The 25,642-nt window shown below is 37.7% G+C and overlaps 1 protein-coding gene across 6 annotated transcripts in view; it reads left to right on the forward strand.

Annotated features, from left to right (window-relative positions):
- The window catches only part of BIRC6 (baculoviral IAP repeat containing 6), a 186,880-nt gene that overhangs the window by 137,535 nt on the left and 23,703 nt on the right, over window positions 1–25,642 (forward strand). For all 6 annotated transcript variants that reach the window (XM_065632740.1, XM_065632741.1, XM_065632738.1 and 3 more), the window contains one exon: window positions 23,818–24,028. In XM_065632740.1, coding sequence (XP_065488812.1) covers window positions 23,818–24,028 — 211 coding nt within the window. The remainder of the gene's footprint in view (window positions 1–23,817; window positions 24,029–25,642) is intronic.

Below are 25,642 nucleotides of genomic sequence, written 5' to 3' on the forward strand. Positions count from 1 at the left end.
CAAGGCATTATATGGTGCTGCTTTACTTTTTGCAAAGTAGTCCAGTTCCACTGGACCGAGTAGGCTGATGACGTTAGGATGTTCCTGTTCCCTTATGGATCTCTGACGTTGGTGCACTAAGCTCATTCAGCTGAGAGTACTAATCTGTATTCATCCATTGCTGAAGGTGCGAAGGTACTACTGCAGTGTACATGTGGAATCGTCATGAAATTAGGCTTTTCCCTAGGCTATTGACTTTTTACTGTGTCTAATAAGAGGTAGTTGCTGTTAAGATACATTTTGTTGTTGACATTCTTATGCATATGTTGGATTAAACATTTAAACATCAGTACTGTATATTGGAGCTCGTTTAGCCAAAGTAAGACTTAGGTCCGCACAAGTATTACCTGTTAAGAGGGGATATTGGACTTGTGTTTTAATACAAAATATAACTCATACGCTAAGGCAGTTTCTTATGATAGTATTACCCTGTTATTTTCTTCAAAGGGTCAAAGCCTTTTGCTTTAAGTGAAATAAGAAATACAATGGCAGGTTAGAAAGACAGTATAGAATTACCAAATAAAAATTTCCACTAGTTTCCATTAATGTTAGTGAACTCATTCATTGGTAAAAGAAAGATGCTGGCACATTTGACACGTTTGGTTATAACTTTGGAATTGCTTTTTATCTTTTTTGCTGTTGAAGTGTTACAAAAAAAGATGCAGTATCTCACTCCAGTGCTGGTATACCAGTTGATTCACAATTTTGAGACGAGAGCTGTGCACTGGAATGACATGAAATAAAAATGTTTATTTATTTCACAGAATAGACAAGTTTTAAATAACTTCAGGATCAAAATAAACAGCAGCAATTTCTACCTGATTTTCTGTTCCGTTTTCAGGTTCTTGTAACCTCTCATTTTATGCCCTATCTCAAATATCCTTGTATGATGAGATTAGTGCAGTAATGTCCATAAATATGAGATGTAAGAATTACATTGATGAATTTAAGAATGTATCGACTCTATTCTATAGTCTTAAATAAACAGGAATAACCTGCATAATTCCTTTAGAATGTAGCTTACTTTACAGAATGCTTTGATGCTTCATATACTGAAAATGAGTATACAGTACTAGAGATTTGCTGTAGGCTATGGATAGTGAATAAATTTTCTTGCCTGCACATGCTTCCTTCCAGTGCAGCCTCAGCTCTGTTGATCATTTCTTTTGGATGAGCCAGTATTGACTCAGAGTGGCAAAACCAGAATATACCACCTTCCACCTCGTTCATCCATAAATCAATGTGTTACAGTGTAGTTTCTGCAGCTGACTGGAATATGGTTGCCAAATTCATTCTGTTCTAGCTCCCTGACCTTATTTTATGCATGTGCTTGTTTAGAAGCAACTTCCAAAGGCTCAGTTGGCCTAGCGGTTATGAAGTCCTATACAGTAATAAGCTGTCACCTATACAAGAGATGTATTTCTTGGTCATTCTATGGAAGCACTAGATGTAGCTTTGCAGCCTAGGAGAAGGAACTGAGCTGATTTTCAGAAATGCAGCTCCTCAGTTCCTCTGTGGCACATGTATTGCTAAGAACGGCATTTATTAAAATCAGTGCCTCCTCTTTTTTTGTGTGTGTGTGTGTTATTTTTCTACTGTGTTTTGAATCCTAAATTCTCAAAAGTAGCTTTTCTGTTAGGAGAGATACGCGAGATATATTCACAGATACAGAAACTCCTATGATCTCAGACTGCAGCTTTGGATCTCATTCAAAAACATGCATAGGTTTAATTTAAAACAAGGAAATATTTCATCAGTTTCATTAGTCTAATTGCATGTTGCATGAAATATGTATGAGAGTTGCAATTCTGGGCCTCAATCATAAATGGTACAAAAAGGAAAAATGTCTTCAGGACCTGGTCCAGAAAACGAGAGTACACTTTCTGGGTGAAGATATTTAAAACTGTTTTCCATGCAACACCATGAATCCTTACGTGATATCTTTTACTTGGCTTGAAAATAAGCATCAGGATAAAAACAGGAAATTTGTATTTGACTTATGTTAAACATGTTCTAAAAATGGCGATATAGAAAATGTAACTTGAGATTTTTTCGTTTGTATTAGTGTGTTGTTGTGATTGTTAGTATTTCTTTAAAAAAGTACTGAAACTATTCTTTATTTTTTCACACCACTTTAAAGGATTTTTAATTAGAAAAGCACATGGTCAATAGAGCATGATGACTCCAAATACAGATTCAGTAAAGGCAAGAAAATCTAGCCTTTTTCAGCTTTCCACAAGACTAACAAAAATGCTGCAGAATATAGTCAATAGTTAAAATTTTATTTATAATATTACAATTTTTGGTATAACAGTGTTTCTGTTTCCACACTGATTATACATTAATGTAAGTTATAAGCCTAAATTATGATGCTCTAAAAATAAAACCCTTTTTTCTGTTTTCTGGTCTCAGCTGTGAAGAGACATATTGCACAAAACCATAGAAAGCATCATGGGCCTTGCTTATATGTATTCATATATTTAATCAACTTGGTTTTATGTTCTGATTGTTTTCAGTGTTTGCTTACATTTCTTGTGTCTTGCATGTTTGCTGGCAATAAAACAGTGCCATCTCTGTTGCTGCTGCTTGGATTTCATCTGTTATCAATGAGAAGTTGAATATCGACTGCCTTCATTTACGTAATTTAGCACCCTAGCTGGGCTCACAGGTACATTTAGCAGTCACTGATGCGGCGCCCTTAGCCAGGCACTTTGCTCTGGAATGTTTCGATCATCTTGTCAGACAGTAGGTTTTTTTGCTTTAAATCTAGAAATCATTCTTACCATCGCTGGTCTTTGCACTGTGTGCTATGCAATCGATGTTCACAAATGTCATCAAAGCGTGGTGTAGATGTACACAAAAACAATAACAAATAAATTGAGCACAGTTCCAATAATCCCAAGCAGTGCTAAAATAGATTCTTCTTTTTCTTCTTTTTCCTCTTGCCTTTTTACATCTTCCAGTGTTGTGATGGCAGAGGTCCCCATTTTTCCTGCAAATACCTTCACTAGTATTCTGGCAGCTAGCTAGAAGAAAGAAAGCAAACAGTAAAGCTCATCTGACAAACATGCAAGCTTTGATCTTTGTAAAAACAACTCTCTACTTCTTTACACAGTATTTCTTAATGCTGTATTCACTGAGTTGCATTCATCTTTGTTTTCTTTTTGTATTAACATGTCCATGTTAAAAGTAGTTGTTCTGTAGATATAGATTTGGTAGAACGAGTGAAAAATAGCTCGATGCTTCAAGCCAATTAATGTTTTATTATAAAAGAAATTTAAAATTTGTCTATAACCAGCTAATTTGTTTCCTTATGAAACATCAAATAGATGCAAGCAGGTATGTGAGCATTGTCAAATACTCTGAAATGCCTGGGGAGAGTATGTGAATTTTCAGCTGTTGTTAAATATTTGACTGTCACAGTACAAGAACAGTTGAAAATATTCATGTCGTCTGGTTTCGAACATGGAAAATATGCCTCCTTAATGCAGTATTGCAGTCTTTTTTGACCAGGGAGCCCTAGGTAGGTAATTGCAGGTGAGATCTTATCCTTTCACTTGCTTAATACATCAGCTCTTGGACATCCATAGTCAACATTTAACAGAAAATGTCTGTCTCTTCAAATATAAAGGCTGTAGTTTTATGTTTTTATTATTGCAGTACACCAAAGGACAGTAGTACTTTTACGGTAACAAAATTCGATGCAATAGAAGGGCTTGAGATAGAGATTTACAGATGCGTGTATGATTTATTACCTTTTTTGTTGCAAAAATGAGGTTGACAGGTCGTCTCTATTACTTAGCTGCTCTGGTACTCTTAATTTACAGTCAAATATCCCCTATAAACATATTCCCTGTAAAATTATGTTCATTGGTGGCTGAGATGTTGATATTATATGTAATCTGCTATGCTGTTTTAGCCTTATTGATCACAAATTCCTAACCTTAAAGCAAAATTTGATTGGAATTTCTGCTAGTTCAGATAACCCAAATTTACTGAAAATTTGCAATCACATTTTATAGTGCAATAGCATTTTTCTCTCTTGGCAAACATCTTTAATCATTGGAGATAAACGTATTTCTGTTGTGAGTCTAATTAAAGCCATCAGCTTGGAGCATATCTCACAGAAAGGTAAAAAAAAAGATTATGTTTCTTACCCTACATTGCATCAGGAATAAAATGTCATCAGACATGCTGCTTACTCGTCGATTCAGTGGCAAAGCAGGCTTTTATCTTCATGAAGGGGCTGCTCTCCTCACTCAGACAGACCAGACAGGAGCATGAACAGTTCCTTGATGAAGTTTATTGATGAGGATGGTAATGTTACAGTATCTTCCAAATGACTGGCCTTCTCTCTCACTAATCCACTAAAGCAGGTGTAGTTGAAAAACAGCAAAACCCTTCCTGGTAATGATCCTCACTGTTGACTAATTCTCATTAAAATTGAGGATTTTTTTTTTCCCTTAGATGATGCAGAGCAACAAAATGCATGCTGTTCCGTTTAGCCTTTTAAAAAAAATACAAACAGCTCCTGGTTTTATTCAGTGATACTTAGTTATTTATTAAGACTTCAGAAAAATCCAGCCTTCGATTTACTCTTTGTGGCAGCCGTCTGAAGAGGCTTTCTCATGTTGGCATGCTGTAATTCCAAATGCAGCGGAGTACGTGCTGTCACACTGTGTGATTTTAGTCCAGCCTGAAAAAGGACGAAGAAAGTCTGCTTCACTGGCAGGAGTGTGGATGCTGCCACGCACCTGCATTCAGAGCCTCCAGAAAGAATTCCAAGGTATTCTTCAGAGCATTGCATAACTCAGCCAGGCAAATCTGAGGGAAGGAGTGACAGTGGCGGCAGTTGCACACTGTGGTGAGCTGTGACATTGATTAAACATGCACTTGGCACTTGCTGAATAAAGCAGGAGCTACGAGCCACCCTTGCAGACGAGGAGTTGCATAACAATGTGCGGTGGCTCTGCTGTCTCATTGTCAGGCCCGGCACATCCTCGTTCCCCACCAACGGAGGAGAAAGTGTGCGGTGGGCAGAGGAGCAGAGTTAACTGTACTTCGGGGTTTTCTGAGGGAGCGCTGCGTGACAAATGGTGACATTAAGGCATTCAAGCTGAAAGAGTGTTGCTGCCTTTTGTCTTTTTATGCTTTGACAGGCAATTGTTTCTACGGGAAATGCTGCTTCTAATGCTTTCCCTCTTTTTAGTCGCCACCCAAAAGAATGCAGGTTAGTGCGGAATTAATGAAAACACAGACCTAAAGAAAAATATTCCATTCCTGATTTCATATGAAGCAGTAACTCATTTATTTCCTAGGTAGACCAGAGAGGTATTTTTTGCCTGCCCTGTTGGAAAGGGGAGGGAGCTCTGTGAAGTCTCCTCTTCTTCTCAGTCTCTTCAGATAAAAAGCCACAATTTCAATAACCTCTGCAAGTAGCTGTGTTTCAAATAATTTTATTCAGTCGCTTTGTTCTGTGATGGCTGCCAATGCAATGTGTTTTGGTTGGTATAGCATAGCTTCTTGATATGAAGGCAACTATATTTTACATATATGGGAAAACGTATTAAAAAAATAATTAAAATATCAAGCAATTCAGAATTCAGAAGTACGAAAAGCTTATGCATATGAAAAATCAAATTATAATTAATTACATTGAATTCAGTAAACAGTAGGAATGTAACTGGAAACCTTGATCACTTTCCAGAGCAGCATATTTTAGAAACTACAAGGCATTGTTTGAAATTTAATTTTCAATAATCTTTTTGTGAGAAAGCAAAAGAGAGTAAAATCATTGCTTTATATACTTCCATTTTCAAATTAATTTACTTATACGTTAATTTTTTCTCATTATTTTTCCGAAGTGTCTAAGTACATTTGTTAGTTTCTTAGTAATGGACAAAACTGCATATTTTACACGTGCATTATTTTAGTGGTAAATACCATGCTTGAAGTACTGTGAGTAGTATGGTACTTGTACATAATTTGCCCTTTATCCTGAAAGTAATGTTGCCTCAGTGAAATTGGGTAACTCTTAGAAGACTTAAATAATTACGTTAAAATATATTCTAATATGTATATACGTAGTCTTTCCTTTTAAGCTCTTTCTTTATTCTGAAAACGCTGCTGCAACTTCAGTTGTTCCTGGAGTTGGTTTCTGTCTGTATCTTGAGTGTATTTCTGTATTAATTTAGATCCATTTAGAGATAGGGACATTTTCACCTGTCTGTTCTGACCATTCACTTTGCCGAGAGCATCTAGCAATAAACAAATTTTCAAGCCTTTGTTCTTTATTGACCATCCCACATTAAAAATCAAACCCTTTCCATTGTCAAAAGGGGGAGATTGTGCATTGTGCATTTTTTATTTAAAGATGGTTCTGGACGGTAGGAATCTGTTACCTTGTTGACACAACCAGGTATAAAGGTTCAAGGTCAGCAGAAGAATTTCTTGCAATATTCTCAAGTATAAATAGTGACAATAAATTCAGCACCTCCGCTGCAAATACCCAGCTAATTCAGGTGTATCCACAGGGAGCGGCAAAAGGTTCGCAGGATGTCTCTTGGTGTGGTTATTGCCATGGCTGAGGTCTCAGAGTCGTCTGCCATGCACAAAGTCGGGATGCAGCTGACACTTGAGTGGCTGAGGTGAACCCAGGGAAACAAATCTCTCTGGGCTCCCTCTGAGCGCAGTCGAGGGGGAGCAACTCCTCCTGCACACGGGGATCCAGATCCAGCATTTGCCATGGACCTTGGTTTGGTGGCACTTCTCCCATCCCGTCCTTCCATTGCGTTGATATGCATGTCTGTGCGGACGTGCCGTGAACCAGTTTGGAAAAGAGACCCAGCCAAAAATAAATCCTTTAGCACAGCACAATAAGAGGGACAAGGCGGTAGCTGCCTAAGCTGTCAGTATTGGCAAAGGGAAGGGAGGGAGTAGAAAAAAAAGAGAAAAGGTTGTCAGGCTTAACATTTCTCAGTTACAGGAAACTCGAGGAATTGGGTGGAAGCTGGTATTTTACAAATAACTTCCTTATAGCTACAGTGCATCTTCAGTATTATGAGAAAATTTCATGCAAGATTTCTTACAGGTGGAATAATAACAGTTTGATTTGAAAAGGTCTCGATTTATCCATAATATTTGATGGTATTTGGAAAGATGGGGAGATAGTTTAAATTTCATGTAAAATAACATTAGAGCTTGGAAGCCCCCTGTTTTGTGATGAATATTACATGGTTACATAGTATTTGAGTTTGGCCACTGGTATCCAAAAATGTCCTAAAGTGAATTCTGTTATACTTCCATCTAGGCAGAGCTTTCAAGCACTTAGTAAGACTTGGGCAACTCCTTGGTAACTGATTTATGTATCATCCCAAGAGCAGAACAACTTCTCTTGATTAGAGGTCATTCTATTCATTACCACTGATGTTGGAGCACTTGTATTGCATGGGAATGGACCTTAGGCAATACAAATGTGTGTCATATTTTAAAGATATTCATACTTCAAGAGGGAGTTGCCAGGCTGTCTTGTAAAAACTCAGTGGTATAAATTCAAGGATTTACAGTCTCGATCCTTTAGATTATCATTATGCCGCTATATGCTACTGATGTGGGTAATGTAGTACACCCATAACATCACATTTACAAAAGGAACAAGTACTCTTAACTGAAGTATAAGTTTTCTTTTTCCTCATGTATTTTTATGGATTTATGTAATTTTGATATTTGCGTACTCTAAGATTATTTTATATGCTGTATTTTTTCATAAAAATAGCGTGCTTTGAGTCATATATTGTTTGCCCTTATGGAGAGCAAATGCTCTGAAAAAGATTGCAAGTTAAAGCAGAATGTAAAGGAAGATCTGAAGGAGAAAACTGAAAAAAAAAGTAAAGACCTACCTAAACCTTTAAAGTCAATTTAGGTCAAAATGCTGTAATGAAATCCAAAAGATCATTCATGCATACATCAGTTGTCCATGAAGACTGTTTTCCCTTGTAGTTCTGCATTTTCCCTAGGATGCAGGCAGCTACTTGAAATGTAGTAGCACGTGCATCCTGTAGGTGATGTATTCTAGTTTTCTTCTCCAACAACTTGCACGAACTTCTTTTTGTGAGATCTGACACTTTTTCAGTCAAATTGCGCAACAACAGAGCAAAGCTGTATCTGTTGGGAGATGAAATGGTATGCACAAATTAAGATGAACTGGTTTGTTTCGCGTAAACAAGAAGTGGATATCCGTGCTCCTTCCTTCTCCCTTATTTTTTTCTTTCTCTTTTTTTTTCCCCCCTCTCCTGAGAACTAAATACAGCTACTGTATTCTTTGTGGGAGCTGTTAGCTGATTTTTTTAATTATATAGATTGATGTGTGATGCCCTTAAGTCAGCAGTGATGGGCATGGCCAGTTAGAGGCAGGTTTCACAGTATTTTTTTACTCTTCTGTTGAAAAAAGAGTAAAAATTCACATCCTTCATCTATAGCAACACAACTTACTTTTAGATTTCTTACTGTTCTCATTCACACCTCTTTCATGTGTTTCATCTCGGCATTTGCTTGATGATTTTGACACTTCAACTATATGTCTACATCTTATTTGCCTTCTGATTGAAGAACTTCAATGCCTTTTGACTGTTGTCGGGGGGGTTTTTCTTGATTTTGCAACTTAGTTACTGACCCAGAATATCCTTGGAAAAATCCAGAATTCTCTCATACTTAACTCCAGAAGTACCTCTAGTTTGTTCCCACCTGTCAGTCTTCACTTACCAGAAATGTACTTGTTCTGGTCTCTCACACTTGCTTTAAAATAGTTCTGTGTTTAGAAATCAGTAAAATGGACACAGAGTGGAACTGGTTCTTCTGCCAGACCCCTTTTGACACCAGCTTCACTTGGCACCAGTCAAGATCAACCACTGCTTTATTGTCAGTGAATATGGTCAAAATGCACACCGCTACTTTGTCACAAAAAGTGGTAATTTTGACAGTTGAGTAATAGCTCAGGAAAAACTGAGCCAACTTGCCTTTGGAGGGTTTTGAGTGACATGTCCCATATTGCTTTTGAGGGAATTTTTTTAATCACTCTCTTGGTGAACTGAAGCAACTCAGAAGGTGGTGACTGATGAGTGTTCTGGAGTTAGAGGTGAGGCTTTCAGCCCCACCTCTGTGCGGTGATCTGGAGATGGTGGAAAGGAATGATGGAAAAAAGGCGAGAGGCTTTTTTCTCTTCGGTCTCTAGTTTCACATGGGACCTCAGGCAATCTTCATTTTTCTCTTCTTCACTGGTGTCAAAAATAATCTCTCATATGAGTATTGTAACATTAAGAAGCAATTAGTAACTTTTAAAATGCTTTGGTCATGATTCAGTGCTGTTCTCTGCAGCTCAGGAGGTTTTTTTGTCGAAGACAGCAGGTATCTGGGATTATTTCTTCCACCTTGGCTTGAGTGTAGGCTACATGACTGTGGAGTATTAGGGCTTCCAAGTACCAGGGTTTTGACCTGTCGGGTTCATAAATTTTGTTGTGTTCAAGGAGTCCGTTAAGTGAATATTGAGTCGTTACTGAGCAGGCAAAGGGAAGCAGAGCAATGAGAACCGATCCTAGTCCACAAGGGCAGCTTTTGGAGAACAACAGTACTGAAGCAAGTTCCTCTTTCTCCAAACCCCTAAACCATCTTACCTTGTAAGAAAGAAACAAATTTTGTCCATATGAGTTTCCAGATGACTGATCTTAAAAAAGCAAACCTGGAATACACCACCATCCCAGCACCGTTTGCCACATGTCTTTCCTCTGATTTGTCACCGTTAGTTGGAAATAGTTTTGGAATAAGAGGGCGAAATTATTATCTCATGAAATTTCTTACTCTCTATAGCAAAAGAACATGACTATATGCTTATTATATTTTCAAAGCATTTGAAAATACTATTTCCTAGCAGATAGTGCCTTTGGAGTATAACTTTAATAACATAATTTTTTAATGTCAAAACCATTTATCTGTTTGAGTGGTTAATAATATAAAAAGATTTATGAAATAATTGTAAATTTTTACTTCTAGCTCTACTGTGTTGCAGAAATCTGTTATAATTTATAGGGAGTAATTAGGAAGTATGTATTGCAACATCATGGCATTGAGTTATTTGAGAATTAAAAACCTAGTTACAAGGAACAAAGCAGCTTAGATTTTGTTTGTACTTGGATACAGGATTGCATGGCAGATACAGCACTTAGTCCTTAAGGACTGAACTATACTTCAGAGAGCTAATAGAAATATTTTTACAACAAATTATTAGAAAATATTAGAGACTGTAACTTTCTGCTTTAATCTTTATCTGTTTCTGTACTGCATGTTGGTTTATATGGCTTTTTAACATAAATCCATTAACTGGAGAGCTCTTCATTGATTTACACAGCTGGTGGTGGATTTTGCAGCTGCATGTGCAGAGCTTGCTTCAGACTAGCTTGCAACCTCTAGCCCCACTCACTTTATCACAGTGAATTAAAGTGCATGTTAGATTTTCCAGGAAGAAGGGAGTTTTGCAAGAAAGATAGTAATGAAATCATCAGGTGAGAAATAGGAGGAGTAAAGGCTAGATTTCAGTGGGACTTCTTGCATCTCACCTTGTTCTTCCTTCTCCTGTTTCTCACCTACATATTCTTTGTCCTGCTGCCTAAATAATGCAGAGTACTTCACAGAAAACAGTACTCCGGCATCAGGAGTGGGGTAGGGTTTTTTGTCTGTTTGTTTTTATGAGCCTTAAATAACAGAAATTTTTCCAAATACTGACTAAGCCACTGAAGGTGCCACATAGAACAATCCTGAAAGCATAAATAAGTACAAAGATTTTTTTCTCATCTGAAGACTACCATGAAGTTCTGGACCTCTGCAGTTACAGGATAGTATGACTGTCTTGAAAGCATGAGCAACAGACTGCGTATGTATCTGTATGTGCTTGCCAAGAACCTGTAATTTTTTTGCTATTCCCCTTTCAATCCACTTAGACATCATTCTTCTGCTACCACTGTGAGATACACTTTTTTGACAAATCTTGATGCCTTGCGCTCCACTGTGTAATATGTTTTATGGAAAAGGAAATTTAACTGTGGTGGTTGCCTTCCTGACTACCACAGATGAGTTGTCTTTTTTAATAAGCTTTCGGGAGAAATGCAGTTAGATGCTGATCCTTGATAGAAGGATGTGTAGAAACTAACCAGTCATACATGAGATGCAGCTGGTGTTCATTTCCTTCTTGAAGTTACTTTCTATATGTTTCTTTTTAATTACTCACTTGAGAAATAAAAGACAAGTACTGTTGTCCTCAAAAAAGTGTTTGGTTTTGGCCATAGGTGTTCAATGAAATTCTCTCTACCAATAGCCTGTCACCATCTTGTGATGGTGACAGTAAAGTAGTAAAGTCAAGTCTGTTTCATTTACAGAAAACAGTACAGGTCGCTGATGTGATTGTTCAAGGCACAGGCAGTAAAGTTTTTTGCCTGGTTTAAAGTGGAGGGAGCTTGTTCTTAACCTTTCCTGTTCCGTTTCTCTCATTGCTAAGGCCCATGAGCATTTCATGCAGTTCTTTCTTTCACTTCATTGACTGGAAACCGACCCTGGTACCTCTCTCCCTGCTTGTAGGACAAGATTGGGAGTCTGTAAGTACTATACTGGTTTTCCTCCTGAGGGTAATTGGTGAAGACATTCAGCAGGCCCTTTAAAATTTGACATACCACATTGCATCTTTCAGAATTTCCAGAGTAAATATTACTGGGCCTCCCATTTTTTCTTACTTTACTTTAGTCAGACAGTACATCTCAAGTGGTTTCATTTAGACTTGCTAATCATGGTTGGAAATATGAGTGCTGGGTGTCTGGAATAGATTGCTGTGCAGCCCCACGAGCTACAGACATTCACAGGTTTTACCAGAGGCATTAAGAATGAATTTTAAAACTGATGCCTCTAATTACCGACAGGCTCAGTCCTTGTTGCTAAGAGAATATGACATCAGAGAGGAATGTGACACCATACTAGAAGTCCTGCATTTCCATATTATATCATAGAAATGTACAGTCGTCGTCTTTCCTTTTTTTTTAAACTCTCATGCCTTCCTGGTCCTTGTTGCCAAAGATACAGAAACCACTTACAGGGCACAAGTGTTTTATTGGTACACACAGGAGACTTCTCAAAGGACTGTATGTACTGCCTTTTCTTTTTTTTTTCTATTTTTCTGTGTTAGTGGCTTTGTCGATTAGTGGCAGCACAACTGGATAAGCTGCTAAAAATTTCTTGACCAAATGAACTAGCAGTCCCTTTCTTTTCACATTCAGAGCAGGTTGCCAGGATTAGTTCTAGACATTTTTACTTTGCCTTTCCTAAGAGTGTACTTTCAGGGAAGAGTTTTGTCAGCTGAGGTATGTAGCTCAGCAGGCATTTGAAAGGAACTTACTGGAACATTGAGGTGAGGGCAGTTTTTGTTTTCAGCAGTTGAAAGTCTCATTTGGCCAAGTGATAGGTCTTCATTATTCTGGGCAGTAACAGTCACACTTGTCTTTCGTTTCTTTTGTATTCTTAATTTCTCTCCTGTTTTTTAAAATAAAATGTTGTAAATGTATCTGCCATTTCCCATACTCTTATGCAGACACTTCCCATTCATAGTATTTCCTTTCTTATTGTTCTCTCAAGGTATTCATGGTATTGAGTACAAGTCAAACGAAATGAATCGCTGTAGCTGAAGCAGTCTAGAGAGAGTTAATTTATGGTAGATTATTCCAACACAAAACCTCTAACTTTTTAAATAGTATTTGTATCTTCTTGTCCTCTCTAGAGGACAATATCAAGATAGTACTAGACATTAACAGAAGAATATTTTATTTTCTTTTGAGTTTGTCTTTATTGTTATGCTGTGGTATAATGCAGGATGATACATTTTAAGAAGTGATGCAGGAACTTGCATGAGGTTGCATGGAAGGTGAAAATTTTCCTATTCCACAACCCTGGGGCATGGAGATGATTCTCCCCATCATAATGAGGTGCTCAGTTAAACTGGCTGATAAATTTACCACATAGCTATTTGCACTCTAAAGCAGTTTCAATATGAAGTGAGCGCAAGGTGTTACCTTTCATTTAACTTAGACTCAGGAAGATTATCAGGCTTGAATTTTTCTCCTTAGCCTGCACTTTGCCCATTTACCAAAAGCTCATATTGTTATTTAAACAGCCAACTATTCTCTAGAGAATAAGCTGAAGTGATAAAGGTTCTGTTTTGTGTATGCGCAGGGGCTCTGCCATCTTGGCCAAGCAAAATAATTAGATATTTAGGGAAAATGAGATTCCTAAGTAGTCTCCTTCCTGTCCCCTGAGGACCTGATCTTGTAGGTGTGCTCACACGTATGGAAAGTTTGCCATAAAGCATAGGAAGTGCACATCCTTTCGTTCCAGTAACAATGTTGTTATCTGCTGACAGAAGACCCAAGTCTTGGCATTTTTCCATCTGCTGAAGTAATGGTTTAAAAACATCCAACATCCCACGATGTCATTATCTAATTTTGAATTTCCACGTTGATTTCTGCAGCATGTGCAATGAAATGGCAGGCTTCCATCTTATTTTCAATTCCCATCTTATTCTAAAATACTAGTGACTGTTTTATGGGCTGGAAAGGGTAACGCTCAGGCTGAGGACCATTTCAAGGTGGCTGCTTGCCCACTCCTCTGCCAAAAATAGTGAAATCACTATTCCCTCCACCAGTGCAGGCATGATGAAAGCCAGATTAACTTCCTTAAAAATCCTGCTTCATGTTCTTAAACTAGCGATACCTTTCCTTTCATCTCTGTGGAGTGCCTGCACTTGAGACGTTTAACATGAGGTGGTAGGCAAGCTTGCACCTGTTTTTATTTTTACCGATACAAGAAAGATTTTGTGTGCAGAATATTGAAATCTTGTATTTTTTTCACTACAGAAAATATTTTTCTTATTTTCTTAGCTAAGTGGAAGATTGACACTTCTAGTTTACCTTTAATATTCCGTTTATTTCATTACTTTTTTAAAAAAATCTTTCTTTTATCTATGCCTTTCTTTATATCACTGTACATTTACTGGATAATATAGAGGAGCAATCCTGCAGCTTTACATTGATGCTTCATTACATTTGTTTTCTAGATTTGCACACAAACATGATTTGGTTATAGCTTTATGCTGTAATTGTATTTCATCATATTTTATTGATTTTTTTTTTTTTTAATTTTTTTTAAGAACTGATGTCAGTGGATAAAACCAGTGATTTCTCAGAGGAGAGATTCTTAAAAGTTGCAGTGGGGTTGGATCCTGTCTGCTCACAGCCTTTCTACACTGATGCCTACTGGGCCATTTTTTCAAACAAACCCAATGAATATGGAATTTTGCATTTTTAGTTTTCATTCATTATTCTTACTTGACGATGTGTTCCCCACCCCCTATTTAGATGGCTCTATAGCCTCCAAGAACCATCGCTTCATTACCTGACCACCTTTTCAGAGTTATAGTATTTGGGGCACTATTTCATGGCAGAGAGTGATCTCTCTATTGCACGGGTGTCAAACTCATTTTCACCAGGAGCAACATCTGCCTTGCGGTTGCCTTCAAAGGGCCAAATGTAACTAATTCTACACTTACACAGTCCTAAAATTACATTTGGCCCTTTGAAGGCAGCAGCAAGGTGAATTTGACACCCCTGATCTAAAGGATTCCACTACCAGGGACTGGAGTGTGGCATGGAAATACCTCCAAAACTGGGGACCACGCATTGGTTTAGTAGTCCCTTGTGCTTTAAGATCTTGGTTTGTTTCTTACGTCTTTTATATAACTTGTGTTTCTTTTTCCCATCCTTTCAAAATACAGGAAATTGTGTCTGTTTACTCAACTGTACACACCAGCCTAATGAAATAATTCCTCATGCTTTTTCTGGCTGAGGTTTTTTCTGGTTTCACAGATACATTTGTGACAAGTTTTTAAGTGCTGTTTGACTTCACTTGTAAACAGAATTTTCCTGAAAATACTTACTTTCACCAAACTCAAATATTCTTTAAAAATAAGCAAACCAGAAATACTTAAGGGCAATAGTCTTCTCCCTTCAGCCACATTACTACTCCAACTCCAGATGACTGACCGACCAACTTGAGCAATGCATTTTTCTTCTATAATTGATCACAATTTTCCTTTTATATTGCAGTTAAACTGGGGTTTTTTTCCAGTTTTCCTAGAATACACTTACAAGAATAGCAGTGCCAAGAGAGACCAAGGCTGTTAGCCCATTACTTTATCACCAGTAGTGGACAATAACAGATGCCTGTGGGAGACTATTGGGATGGGGCTGACATACAGATGCCGCCCTGGTATTGTTAGCTAGTATGTGGCAAGGGGTGGTGTCTCCTCATTTATTAGCCCTTAATGGCCTGTTGTTACATGAATTTACCCAGTTACTTTTGAACCTGTAACTATTTTTACTGCCTCAGCATTTAGTGCTAAGCTTCACCAAAACTTCATAGTGATGTCTTGTGCAGTGTATGTTCTTGTACAAGCAGCACTGTTTCTTCTAATAGTGCACCCAGTCCTTTTAGTATATTAATCAGTCCAATTCTGTTCACTTTTTTTACCTCCCCTAATTTGAAAAGAAACCCAAGGCTGCAAAGTATTATTACATAGTACAGCAGCTCATTTCTCACCTTGGGTTGCTTAGTTGCCTTTCGCTTGTCCCTTCTCCAGTTCTGTCCTGTCTCTTCAAGAAAGGGGAAAGATGCCCATGGTGTTGAAGTGGCACTGAAGATTGAATGCAGTCTCATGAAGTAATTTCTGATTTCACTTCAGCTTTTCTAACATTTGATCTTTTTCTTTTTTGACTGCTAGTGAGTTCAGTGCTGGCACCAGATGAGCAAAATTTTAAGGCCGTGGCTGAACAATAATAATAATAATAATAAACTTGGAGCCTCACACTGTACATGTTGAATGCAGACGCCCACCCTCCTTGCATTGTTTTACTGCTCTGACACAGGATTTGTAACTCATGACCTGTAGGGAGGCTTAACCCCTCCTTCTCCTGCTTCCTGATGTGAAGGAGGACTGGTCTTTTCTGATGCTTTTTTTTATACTCAGAACGGTACTGTGAAAATGCTTGGGTTATTCCTATAAATAAAAGTGAAGAAAAAGCTAAGCTAATTAAATTATTACAAGATGACAATATTTGAAAGCTGTTGTTTTATTTTTGCTGGAAGGCTAATGTTTTCGTAGAGATCCGATTTTGAAATACTCTATAGGCAATCTTTTTTTCTATCACCATGGAGCAGAACACAGGGTGTTAATTAGGCCTATTATAAAAGAGGCTTGCCCTGGGTTGATTCTGAAATGGAAAATCAAGAGGCAGCAGAGCATGATGTATTTGGAACTGACACTATAGCCTGCAGCATGGACTGCATTCATAGATCATATGTTTGCAAAGATGCAGTAAAGGGGGACCGAGGAATGGCTCCAGTTTTAAAATATTTAGCAAAAGGACATGTGGCCCTATTGGAAGAACAATGTGTCTCACTCATGCTTGGCAGTTAACTGTGGCACGAGACTGCATCTGAAGGTTTTAATTAAAAATACAAAATGAGTGCTTCCTTTGTGTGGCTTTTTGAACAGCGGTGTTTGTAGCTGCTGAGTGTCTTTAATATGTTAATAAGATCCTGATGTCTTTGATTTAATCACGGCTCTGGGTTTTAGGTTTGTGAATAACATACTGAGGCATCAAAAAAATGTCCTCAGTAATTACTAAGTGTGTTTTACAAATGGTGTAAAACTGACAGAATTTTAAGATCTGTTTTTAAATTACTCTGAGTTAAAAAAAGGTAAAATTTAAAAAAAAAAAAGAAAAATGTAGTGGCAGGCGTGTGTGGTACTGCAGTTGTGATTTAACATTGAACTTAAAACTTTTTAGTAACTAGCATGATGATAAGAATGTCTTATTTTACTTTTAGCTTCTTAAATTGATGAGACCAATGTTCTTTGAATTTTATTACTATAGAAGAAAAAATAGGTGTCTTGGAATACAAAGGTATTTTCTTGGGTTTTTTGCAGGGGAGGTTTGGATACACTGTAGTAAATTTTGAGCATTAGTGCATGATGTGAAGGGAACAGTTTTACAATATAGGTGCTCTACATACATATCAGTGGTTTTCTTTCACATTACTTAAAACAGAGGCAGGATTAGATGGCTACCTCTAGACAAATATTTAAGAAAATACAATCATTCATCTTTCCAGGAAGATATAAAGTTTCCTTGAAATAGGAGAAAAATAGATCCAAAACAAAATAGGAAATTAGAGTTGAGGGTGTCTTTTGCATCCCTGGAAACTCTACCCCATGCAAGAAGGAGGCCTCTTGAAATGGAATTATAAAATCCTAATTCAATTTCATCTTTGGTTATAGATGGCAATTTGTTCATTTCAAGTTTTAACCTGCTTTTTTTCCCCTCTTCTGATCTCTTATATGTAAGCCACACTTGTAGCCATTTGCAAGAATGTTTTTGTTTAAATTTACATTTCCTCCTTTTAGATAAATGCATTCTCTCTAGAATGCCTTTTTCTTTTCAGTTATTTTCTTTTAATTGTCCGTTCATGACCATCCCTTTCATATTTGCAGTGGCAGATCTCTTTGAGAAAACAAATTAAAAGGCAGTAATTGAGAAAGAGTTTCTAGTGGTGCCTTCTGCTGTGGCTGCCAGCACACCCCTCTTTCCTTCAGCAAAGGCAGAAAGTCATCTATATTGATCAGAAGTAAAAGAAAAAATGTGCATAAGAAAATATAGTCATGCCTCTAAAATAACTGAACTTCAATAATTCCTTAAATTATTTGAGTCTAGTAAATGAGAAATTATGTACAGGAGATAGATTGAGAGCATCTATTACAGCTTTTCTCATAGCACAGAAGCAAGGAGAGTATGCATCTGCCAATGTGATGCATGTAAAAGTGTTTGGGTTTTTTTCCCCAAGTGTCTGTTTTGTTTTATTTTACATCAGGTTCATAGGCTTCTTTGGGCTAGAAATTCCTAGTTGGGTTACAGTGAGAATCACAGTGGGAAGGCCTCCACATTAAATGCAAATAAAGCAGAACTTCTCATCGTATTCTTACAAATTGTTCTTCTCTATTTGTTTCTTTAGTCTGCTGCAAAGTGTAAAGATTTTGGGATAGAATGAATATGCTGTATTAATAGTTTCCTTTATTCTAAAATAGATGTGCATATTCTTTGTGATACGTTTTAAATATCCTTTGCAATGAAAATATGTTTTATAATCTTATTCATAGACAGTTAAGCTATACTGAGGATGTTAAATGAATTGCAAAAAAAAAATTTATGGCTGTTCAGTACTGTCTATTTAATGGGCCATTAGGCCTGGCTATTCTTTGTTTGAGTATTGCATAATATTAAAAGAAAGCAAAGGAGTATTAGACTCAGTTGGGCCATTATCGTGTTACAGATATATATATAGAGAGAGAGAAATATATATGCTTTATATGCTATTTAAGGTGATACCTTAATTCTATGAAACTACCTACCCTTGTATGCTTTTTCTTTATATTAAGGTTATAATTGCACAGAGGTAGTCTTAGGTCTTTGTAAGAGATAGATCTGTATTGGTGATTAATAAATGGATGTGTGGAAGGCAATTGAAATGTTTTGAAATCACACACATGGTAATCAGCTGTTTCTCGGCAGGCGGTGCCTAGAAGCTTTCAAAAATGTGATCAGTGCCTTAATATCTCATGACCTTTAGGCACTTGTGAAAGACTCCAGTTTTCAAATGACGGGATGCCCAGCAGTTTCTGAAAGTCAAGACTTCTTAAAATAACTTCAGTAAGACTCCTCTTCCCTCCACCACCCCCTCAAATCAGAACTGCTTGTTGTTAGCATGTAAGAGAGATCTGGTTTTAGGAAATGTCTATTTTTTACTTATTTAGCCTTCAGTGACTTTGTAAATTCCAAATAGTGTGGCAGGAGGCTAACTGCACTGTCGTGATTCCAGTAAAAGTTGACCTTTATTACCCAAAAGAATGGGAGGAGGCAGCCGAGATCCTATCCCACTAAACCATGAGATGTTTTCCAATGTTCACCATTCCTACCTATCTTAGTAAATGGCAGTGACCTTGCTGAGATCTCTGCTTTTCATAAATGCAACAGAATAAATGTAGACCTGAGACACACATTTGGTGTGAATTGTGAGTGTATATGCATGCTGCCTGTCATCCAGAAAGGCTACAGTGAACTTCCTTGCTAATTATCAAGGACAACAAGAGATTGGCCTGTTTTTTGGACATGTCCACTTGTCCTTCTAGGATTCCTAATTCCTGCAATTAATAAAACAAAGGTGGTAATAAAGATGCCGCTGTTACTATCCTTTAAATCATCTGTCTGTGGTGGTAGTACTGAAATTCCAGCCATGAAGATCACTGCTGTTGTTGCCTTGCTGCCCAGCCCCTGGTGGTGTTGCCCCGCTGCTCTCTGTCACCTCCTGGCCCTGCTCCCTTGCCCTGGGCTGTCACAGCTGCCTGCTCACGCTCCAGGTTCAGCAGCAGTTTTTAGCTCGTGCTCTACTTCATGTTCCACTGCTGGATCTGTTTAACTGCTGGTATAGCCAAAGGTGAGACCTTGACATGTATTTATGGAACGCAAGTTGAGAAGCACGTAGTAAGCTCGTGGGGGAAGCAGACTGGGTCATCGCCAGGTGGGCCTGTCCCACCAGCCCTGGTTAAGGCAGTCAAGGAAGCAGGATAAAAACTGAGTGCAAATACCTGCTCTGAGTCCAGTAATAAAATAATCTTTACCTTGCTTTTGATGTACGTATATGGCATATAGTAGTGATTTGAAGAAGTGCTCAGAACCGTAGCAGAAGTTCAGATAGGCTCTCTTGGGCAGCAGTTCTGTTTGAGAGTCAACAAGGAGGAGCTTCTGAACTGGTCCCTGGTACTGTGGGTTGGCCCTTCGTCAGCAATTCACTGCCCCACAGAATCGGGGAGCACTGACAGCACAAAGACGGACAGAGGGGACAGACCCCGTGGTGTGTGTGTGTGCCTGACAGCAGGGTGGTGCGGGAGCCTGAGAGCACCGAACTGAGCTGTTCGAAAGGATATTTGTCGTCATTTAATAACGTTTTTGGTTTGGGGATAACAGAGAATCCTGGATAATATATCCATCTGTCATTTTTATAAAGCCAAGAGTTTTAATCTTCCGTTTTGATTTTCTTAGGAATGCTGTGTATTTGCAGTTTGGTGTGCTTATGTGCGTGCCCATATAAATCACATGTTGTTAGTGCCGCCTTATACAACTGAAGTACCCATTAAAAAAATCTGACATATTTAAGATACGCTAATGCTACACTCAAATTGTTGCTCTGCTATAAGCAGAAGTACTTGTTTCTGGTTTGTGATGTGTTGTATTTTCTTCCCTACACAAGCAGCTACCGTAATTAAGTAAAATGTTACACTACACCTGTATTGCCCAATTCAGTCAGGTAGAAAAAAGTTGGGTATGTTCCCAAGGAATAGCATACTTTTAGGAAAACAGTGGATTACTTTTAACACTTGTTCTTCATTGAAGTTTGTATTTGCTTAAAAATCTAAATTGCTGGTGTCTTAGTTGGTAAGATACCTGTCTGTGAGGATGATAGGCAAAACGTTCCACTGCTTCTATTTGATGGAAATAGGACTTGTTAATTTGCAGATTTGTATTTTATTTTTTAATTTGGTTTTAATATTTTTATTTGATTCCTTTAAAGTACTTTGTTATGGGATCTAAGGATTTTTTTTTTACAAAGCTATATCATTAATATTTCTGAAATACTCTCCCCAAATATATACATAATGATATCTAAAGGGAAGATGCCTATTATAAATCCCAACTACCTAAATATGCTGCAAACACTAAAAGCAGTAAAGATGATGATGGAGTCTTGAGTGGTACAGCCTGACCATAGAGGTTCTCATTTGAATGCTGCTGGACTGGCTCAGCCATGGTCAGTCCAGAAAGGTGCTGTCAGGACATCTGCAAATGCAGCCGGGAATGCCAGGAGATGGACAGGTTAGAGAACAGTAGATCTGGGCCACGGGGGTATTTTACAAAGGAGTGTCTTGTAGTCCAAGTGGCTTAAATACTGTGTCTTAGAAATTGAGCATCATCCAGTTTGGAACATCTAATTACATGTAAATGTAGAGATTTAAAAAATGCTCGAGTCTTCTTAACCTATTTCAGAAAGCAGAGCTGTATCTGCAGGAAACACACTGTGGTCAGTTTGGCATTCTCTTTCCATTGAAAGCAAAGTAGGCACAAGGAGTAGACAAACTGCCAATAAAGGTAATAAACACTAATTTGGCAATTTTGAGTTCTTTACAGCAAGTTTTTTCTGATGCTTATCCAGATATCCAGTATTGAAAAACATTTTTAGGATTTAGATTGGGGATGGGGGCAATTCTGGCTTTTTGGACAAACACACTTGCATGGGTCATAATCCCTAGTAAGTATAATAAAGGCCTTGGACAAAAGTAATCAAAGACAAATAATGGTATTAAGGAGTTGAGTTTAAAAGCACCTAGCATTAAAGTAAAATAAATTGGTAGTTGTTTGCTAAAAGACTGTTTAAACTGAAACCAAATGCATACATGTCATTTGCTTCACATGGGAACAATTGCAAAACAGTGCAAGTAAGTTAAACCTGCTAAAACCCAAAATTCTCTCCTGTCTTTCTAGAAAACATTCCTATTTTAAAGTTATGTCAGTTCAGTTTCCCTCATGACAGACAGTAATTTTGAATTTATCCGTTTAGCAAAGGAGAGGGCAAGCAAGCACTGAAGGATTTGAAATTATATATTCTGGCCTCATGAAAATTTCATTGTTAAAATAAATAAATAAAAGCTTTCCAGTAGTGAAATCCTGTGGTTATCTAAGAGGTCGTATCTCTCCTTCGCTCACTATCATCATAATAAACAGCTATTGATTAAATTGAGGAGCTGTTTGATCTTTAGCACCACAATTGGGAGGTGATTTCTGGCAAGGACTACACTATGGGGTTTCATGGTCTCCCTGTCTCCCTTTCTTTTGCCCTGCTCTACCCCAACACTTTTTTAATTCACACATCATCATATCTATTCATGTTTATTTTGAGGCCATTTTACACATTGTGGAGATTTTTCTGTGGGCAACCAGTGTTTGCTAGAGACTGAGCATAAGGAATGGATGTATATTTATAATAAAAATATATATAATATATAAAATGTAAGAAACGACACATAATTGAACCTGGTTTTCTAATGCTAATGTTTACATTCAATGGAGTTTGCTTTAAATATGGAATATTTTGACACAGGATATTTTTAGAGCCGTGATATGAGGTCTGGCAGGTACAGGGTTTTGTTTCGGTAAGTGTTCTTAGAACTTCACTCAGTTCTAAGACTTTGTGCCATTGTAATAGTTTCAAAATATGAATAGCAAGCTGTTGATCAAAGAACTCTTAGAGATAAATCCAGCTTGGTGAATTTTGCTTGGCTATTTCTACTGTCCCGTCGTGTTGCATTTAGAGCTAAGGGTTTGGTGACAGGAGATGAAAGTTTGTGATCTGCTTTAGCTTGCAGGGTGAGGTGTGCTAAATGAAACATTAGAGTTCTGTGCTTTGTTCTGTCCTAATGCGGGTTGTCAGGGGCTTTTTGTTTGTTGGTGTTTCTTTGCTGGAAAAAGCATGAATTTATTTTATCATAAACTCAGTCATTTGTAAATTCTTTGAACTAGAGCAATTATTTTCTGCAGTTCAGTTAAAAATAGCATGTCCTAGGGACAGAGGAAGCAGCTGTGTTAAAATATCTGTGTATTGCTACGTTTTCAGGATTTCTGTTAATGATACAAAGTCAGTTGAAATGACATCCATTACATATTTATCCAAGCAAGTGGAAAAGAAAAATAAACAACGTGGTGCTAGAGAATCCATTAGAATTGTGTGTCTCCCCTGCCTTTCCTAGCCAGAGGAGCCCATATCTATAGTCTACCCATGATTACCTCTATAATACGTATATATCACACTGAGCAGCACTAAGATAGTAAGATTTGCCAGCCTAGTTTATAGTCTTACTCATCCTCATTGTCGTGTGGTTCATACATACACAGCTAAAATTTGCATCTTCTTCAAAGCCTTTGCATGCTCTGAAGAATGCATAATGATTTTTAAAACAATACTTTCTCTGTGCAAAGAAGCAAAGCTAGACTTCTTATGAGATAACTTCATTTATTTCATGACCACAAATATTCCTGCAATAATGGAGACAAATTTTCCCATAGGAGGAGATAAATATAAATAAAGTGGGCAATATGTAAGTCTGTCTTTATTAATACTTATGCTATTAGAATCAGCAAATGCTGCCATGCTACGCCATAGGTTATCATTTTTCCTTCATAGACATTTGTTTATGATTACTGTAAACATACAACTTGAGCCAGGATTATATATTAATCTACTGGAAATGAATGTAATATTCAGTAATCCTGTTCCATACCTTGTTAGCACTTATGTCCTCTCATGTCTTTTGCTAACCTTTGTTTTCCAGGTATCTTATCCTATTTTCTCTGGACAAGTCTATTAAAACATAAATTATAAATGGCTGTTAGAAGATACTGTATTTTATCATTAAGTGTCATTAATATTTCAATAATTATTAAAATCTAGCTTTTCTATTTAAAACATCTGCACTAAGAGTGGAAGGGTCTTCAGTTTTAGTAATTTGTGTAAATTATTTTTCTCTCATAGTTTTGGATATGGCCCGACATGTTCCCCTTTACCGAGCCCTGCTAGAATTACTCCGTGCTATTGCATCCTGCACCTCGATGGTACCGTTGCTGCTTCCTCTGTCAGGAGAAAGTAGTGAGGAGGAGGAAGAACAATTGGAGTCGCAAGCGTCTGTTGGGACTTTGCTGGCTAAAATGAAGACCTGTGTAGATACCTATACCAACCGACTGAGGTAATCACTTTTATCATCCCTGACCTTCATTTAAACTGTATTTTGTGCTTATATATGATGAATATAGAAGTGAAAAAAATTCAGTTCTGTATTTTTATATGAATGGGTGCTGCAGTCCAGAGTAAGAACATACCATCTATTTGATCTATTATAGCTTAATGTTTATATGTATATATTCTGTTTTACTGTACTATTTACAAGGAATTTTTTTTGTATGATGCAAAGAAGCTGGTAGCTTTGCATACTCTGTTTGCTTCATTGGTAACTGCCCACTGATCAGAAAGAAGATTGCTGCTCAGGAATCTAGGAGCTTCAAATCTTTCATGAATTTCTTTCCCTCTTCAGTGAGGTGAATCTTTATTTTGCAGGACTGCGCATTTCCTGCTGTCAATCTGAGGGCAGAAGCATTCCTCAGGAGCTGTTGGACAAGGCCATTTTGTAAAGAATGGGATTGCGAGAGCCAAACCAAATGGTGTTTTTTACAAGAAGTGTCCCAGCTATCTTCTATATGCTTCTGTGCTGCTTTACCCATTGAATAAGGACCAGGTTCCTCAATGGATTCCCCATCAGAGGCTAACCAGTTAGGAGAGAAGGCTTCAGCTTCTCTCAGGAAGAATAAGTTTCAGGAGGTGAAAAATTTGGGAATTATTTTTTGTGGTGAGAACCCTAACTATGTAGGCATGGTTGAAAATTTTTGACTAGTTGTATCTGTTGGTGCTGTATATGAAAAACAGGCTTCTATACGTTCGTGATTTTATGATGACTAGTTTGCCAGTTAGCACAGGCATCAGAGGTGAGCCAGTATGCTGAAGATGATAAGAAATTACAAATGAATGCCCTGGAGCTGTCCATGTCAGACTTCGAGGTCTTCAGCCTCCTCTGAGAAACTCTGTATTTGACAGTTCTTGTCAAACACTTGCAGTCCAGCAGAGCAATTAGCAAACAAATGGAAAAGTGTCTGAATATCCCATCTCAGCTGTGATGCCATGGGACTGTGTGAGGGTAGCAGTATAGTGCCATATGAGGTGGTTCTGCACACCTGCCAGAGTTCAGCTGACTTTTTGAGGAAGCAGACAGATAAATCATAAATGGCAATTTCTTTCAGTAACCACAGGCCAGCCTCTAGGTAACTCCCTTTGTAAAATGGTTATAAAGGAGATAATAAACACAGATTCTCTTCCAGGCTAATTGTTAGCTGGTTTTCTTCCTTGATGATTTTGGTGTAGTTCACAGTTACAAGACAGTTTTGCTTTGTGAAACCTTATGTTATTGTCCTATTATCCCTGTGGCTGGTTGTGCCATAGATGTTGGAGAAGAATAAAATGTAGACCGGCAGTCTTTTTCCCGTTCTACTCAGTAACAACCAGTAACCATTCTGCTACATCAGTTTTCCCTTTAAATGTTCCCCTTTTGGCAAAGAAAAACTGAAGATTCTGGGTAAATACAATGCAGCTTTGTATTATTTTAACAGCCAAAACTACTTACCTTTACCTTCCTAATGTTTCTTTCACCTTTTCTGGCTGTTCCAAAGCTCAAATCATCTTCATGGAGCACTTCTGAGTGATTCACAGTGTTGCTCTGTGGTTGCTTTTCTCATCAATTTTTGCACTGCAA

This window comes from Caloenas nicobarica, chromosome 3 (genome assembly GCF_036013445.1).
Source record: "Caloenas nicobarica isolate bCalNic1 chromosome 3, bCalNic1.hap1, whole genome shotgun sequence".
Taxonomy (NCBI): domain Eukaryota; kingdom Metazoa; phylum Chordata; class Aves; order Columbiformes; family Columbidae; genus Caloenas; species Caloenas nicobarica.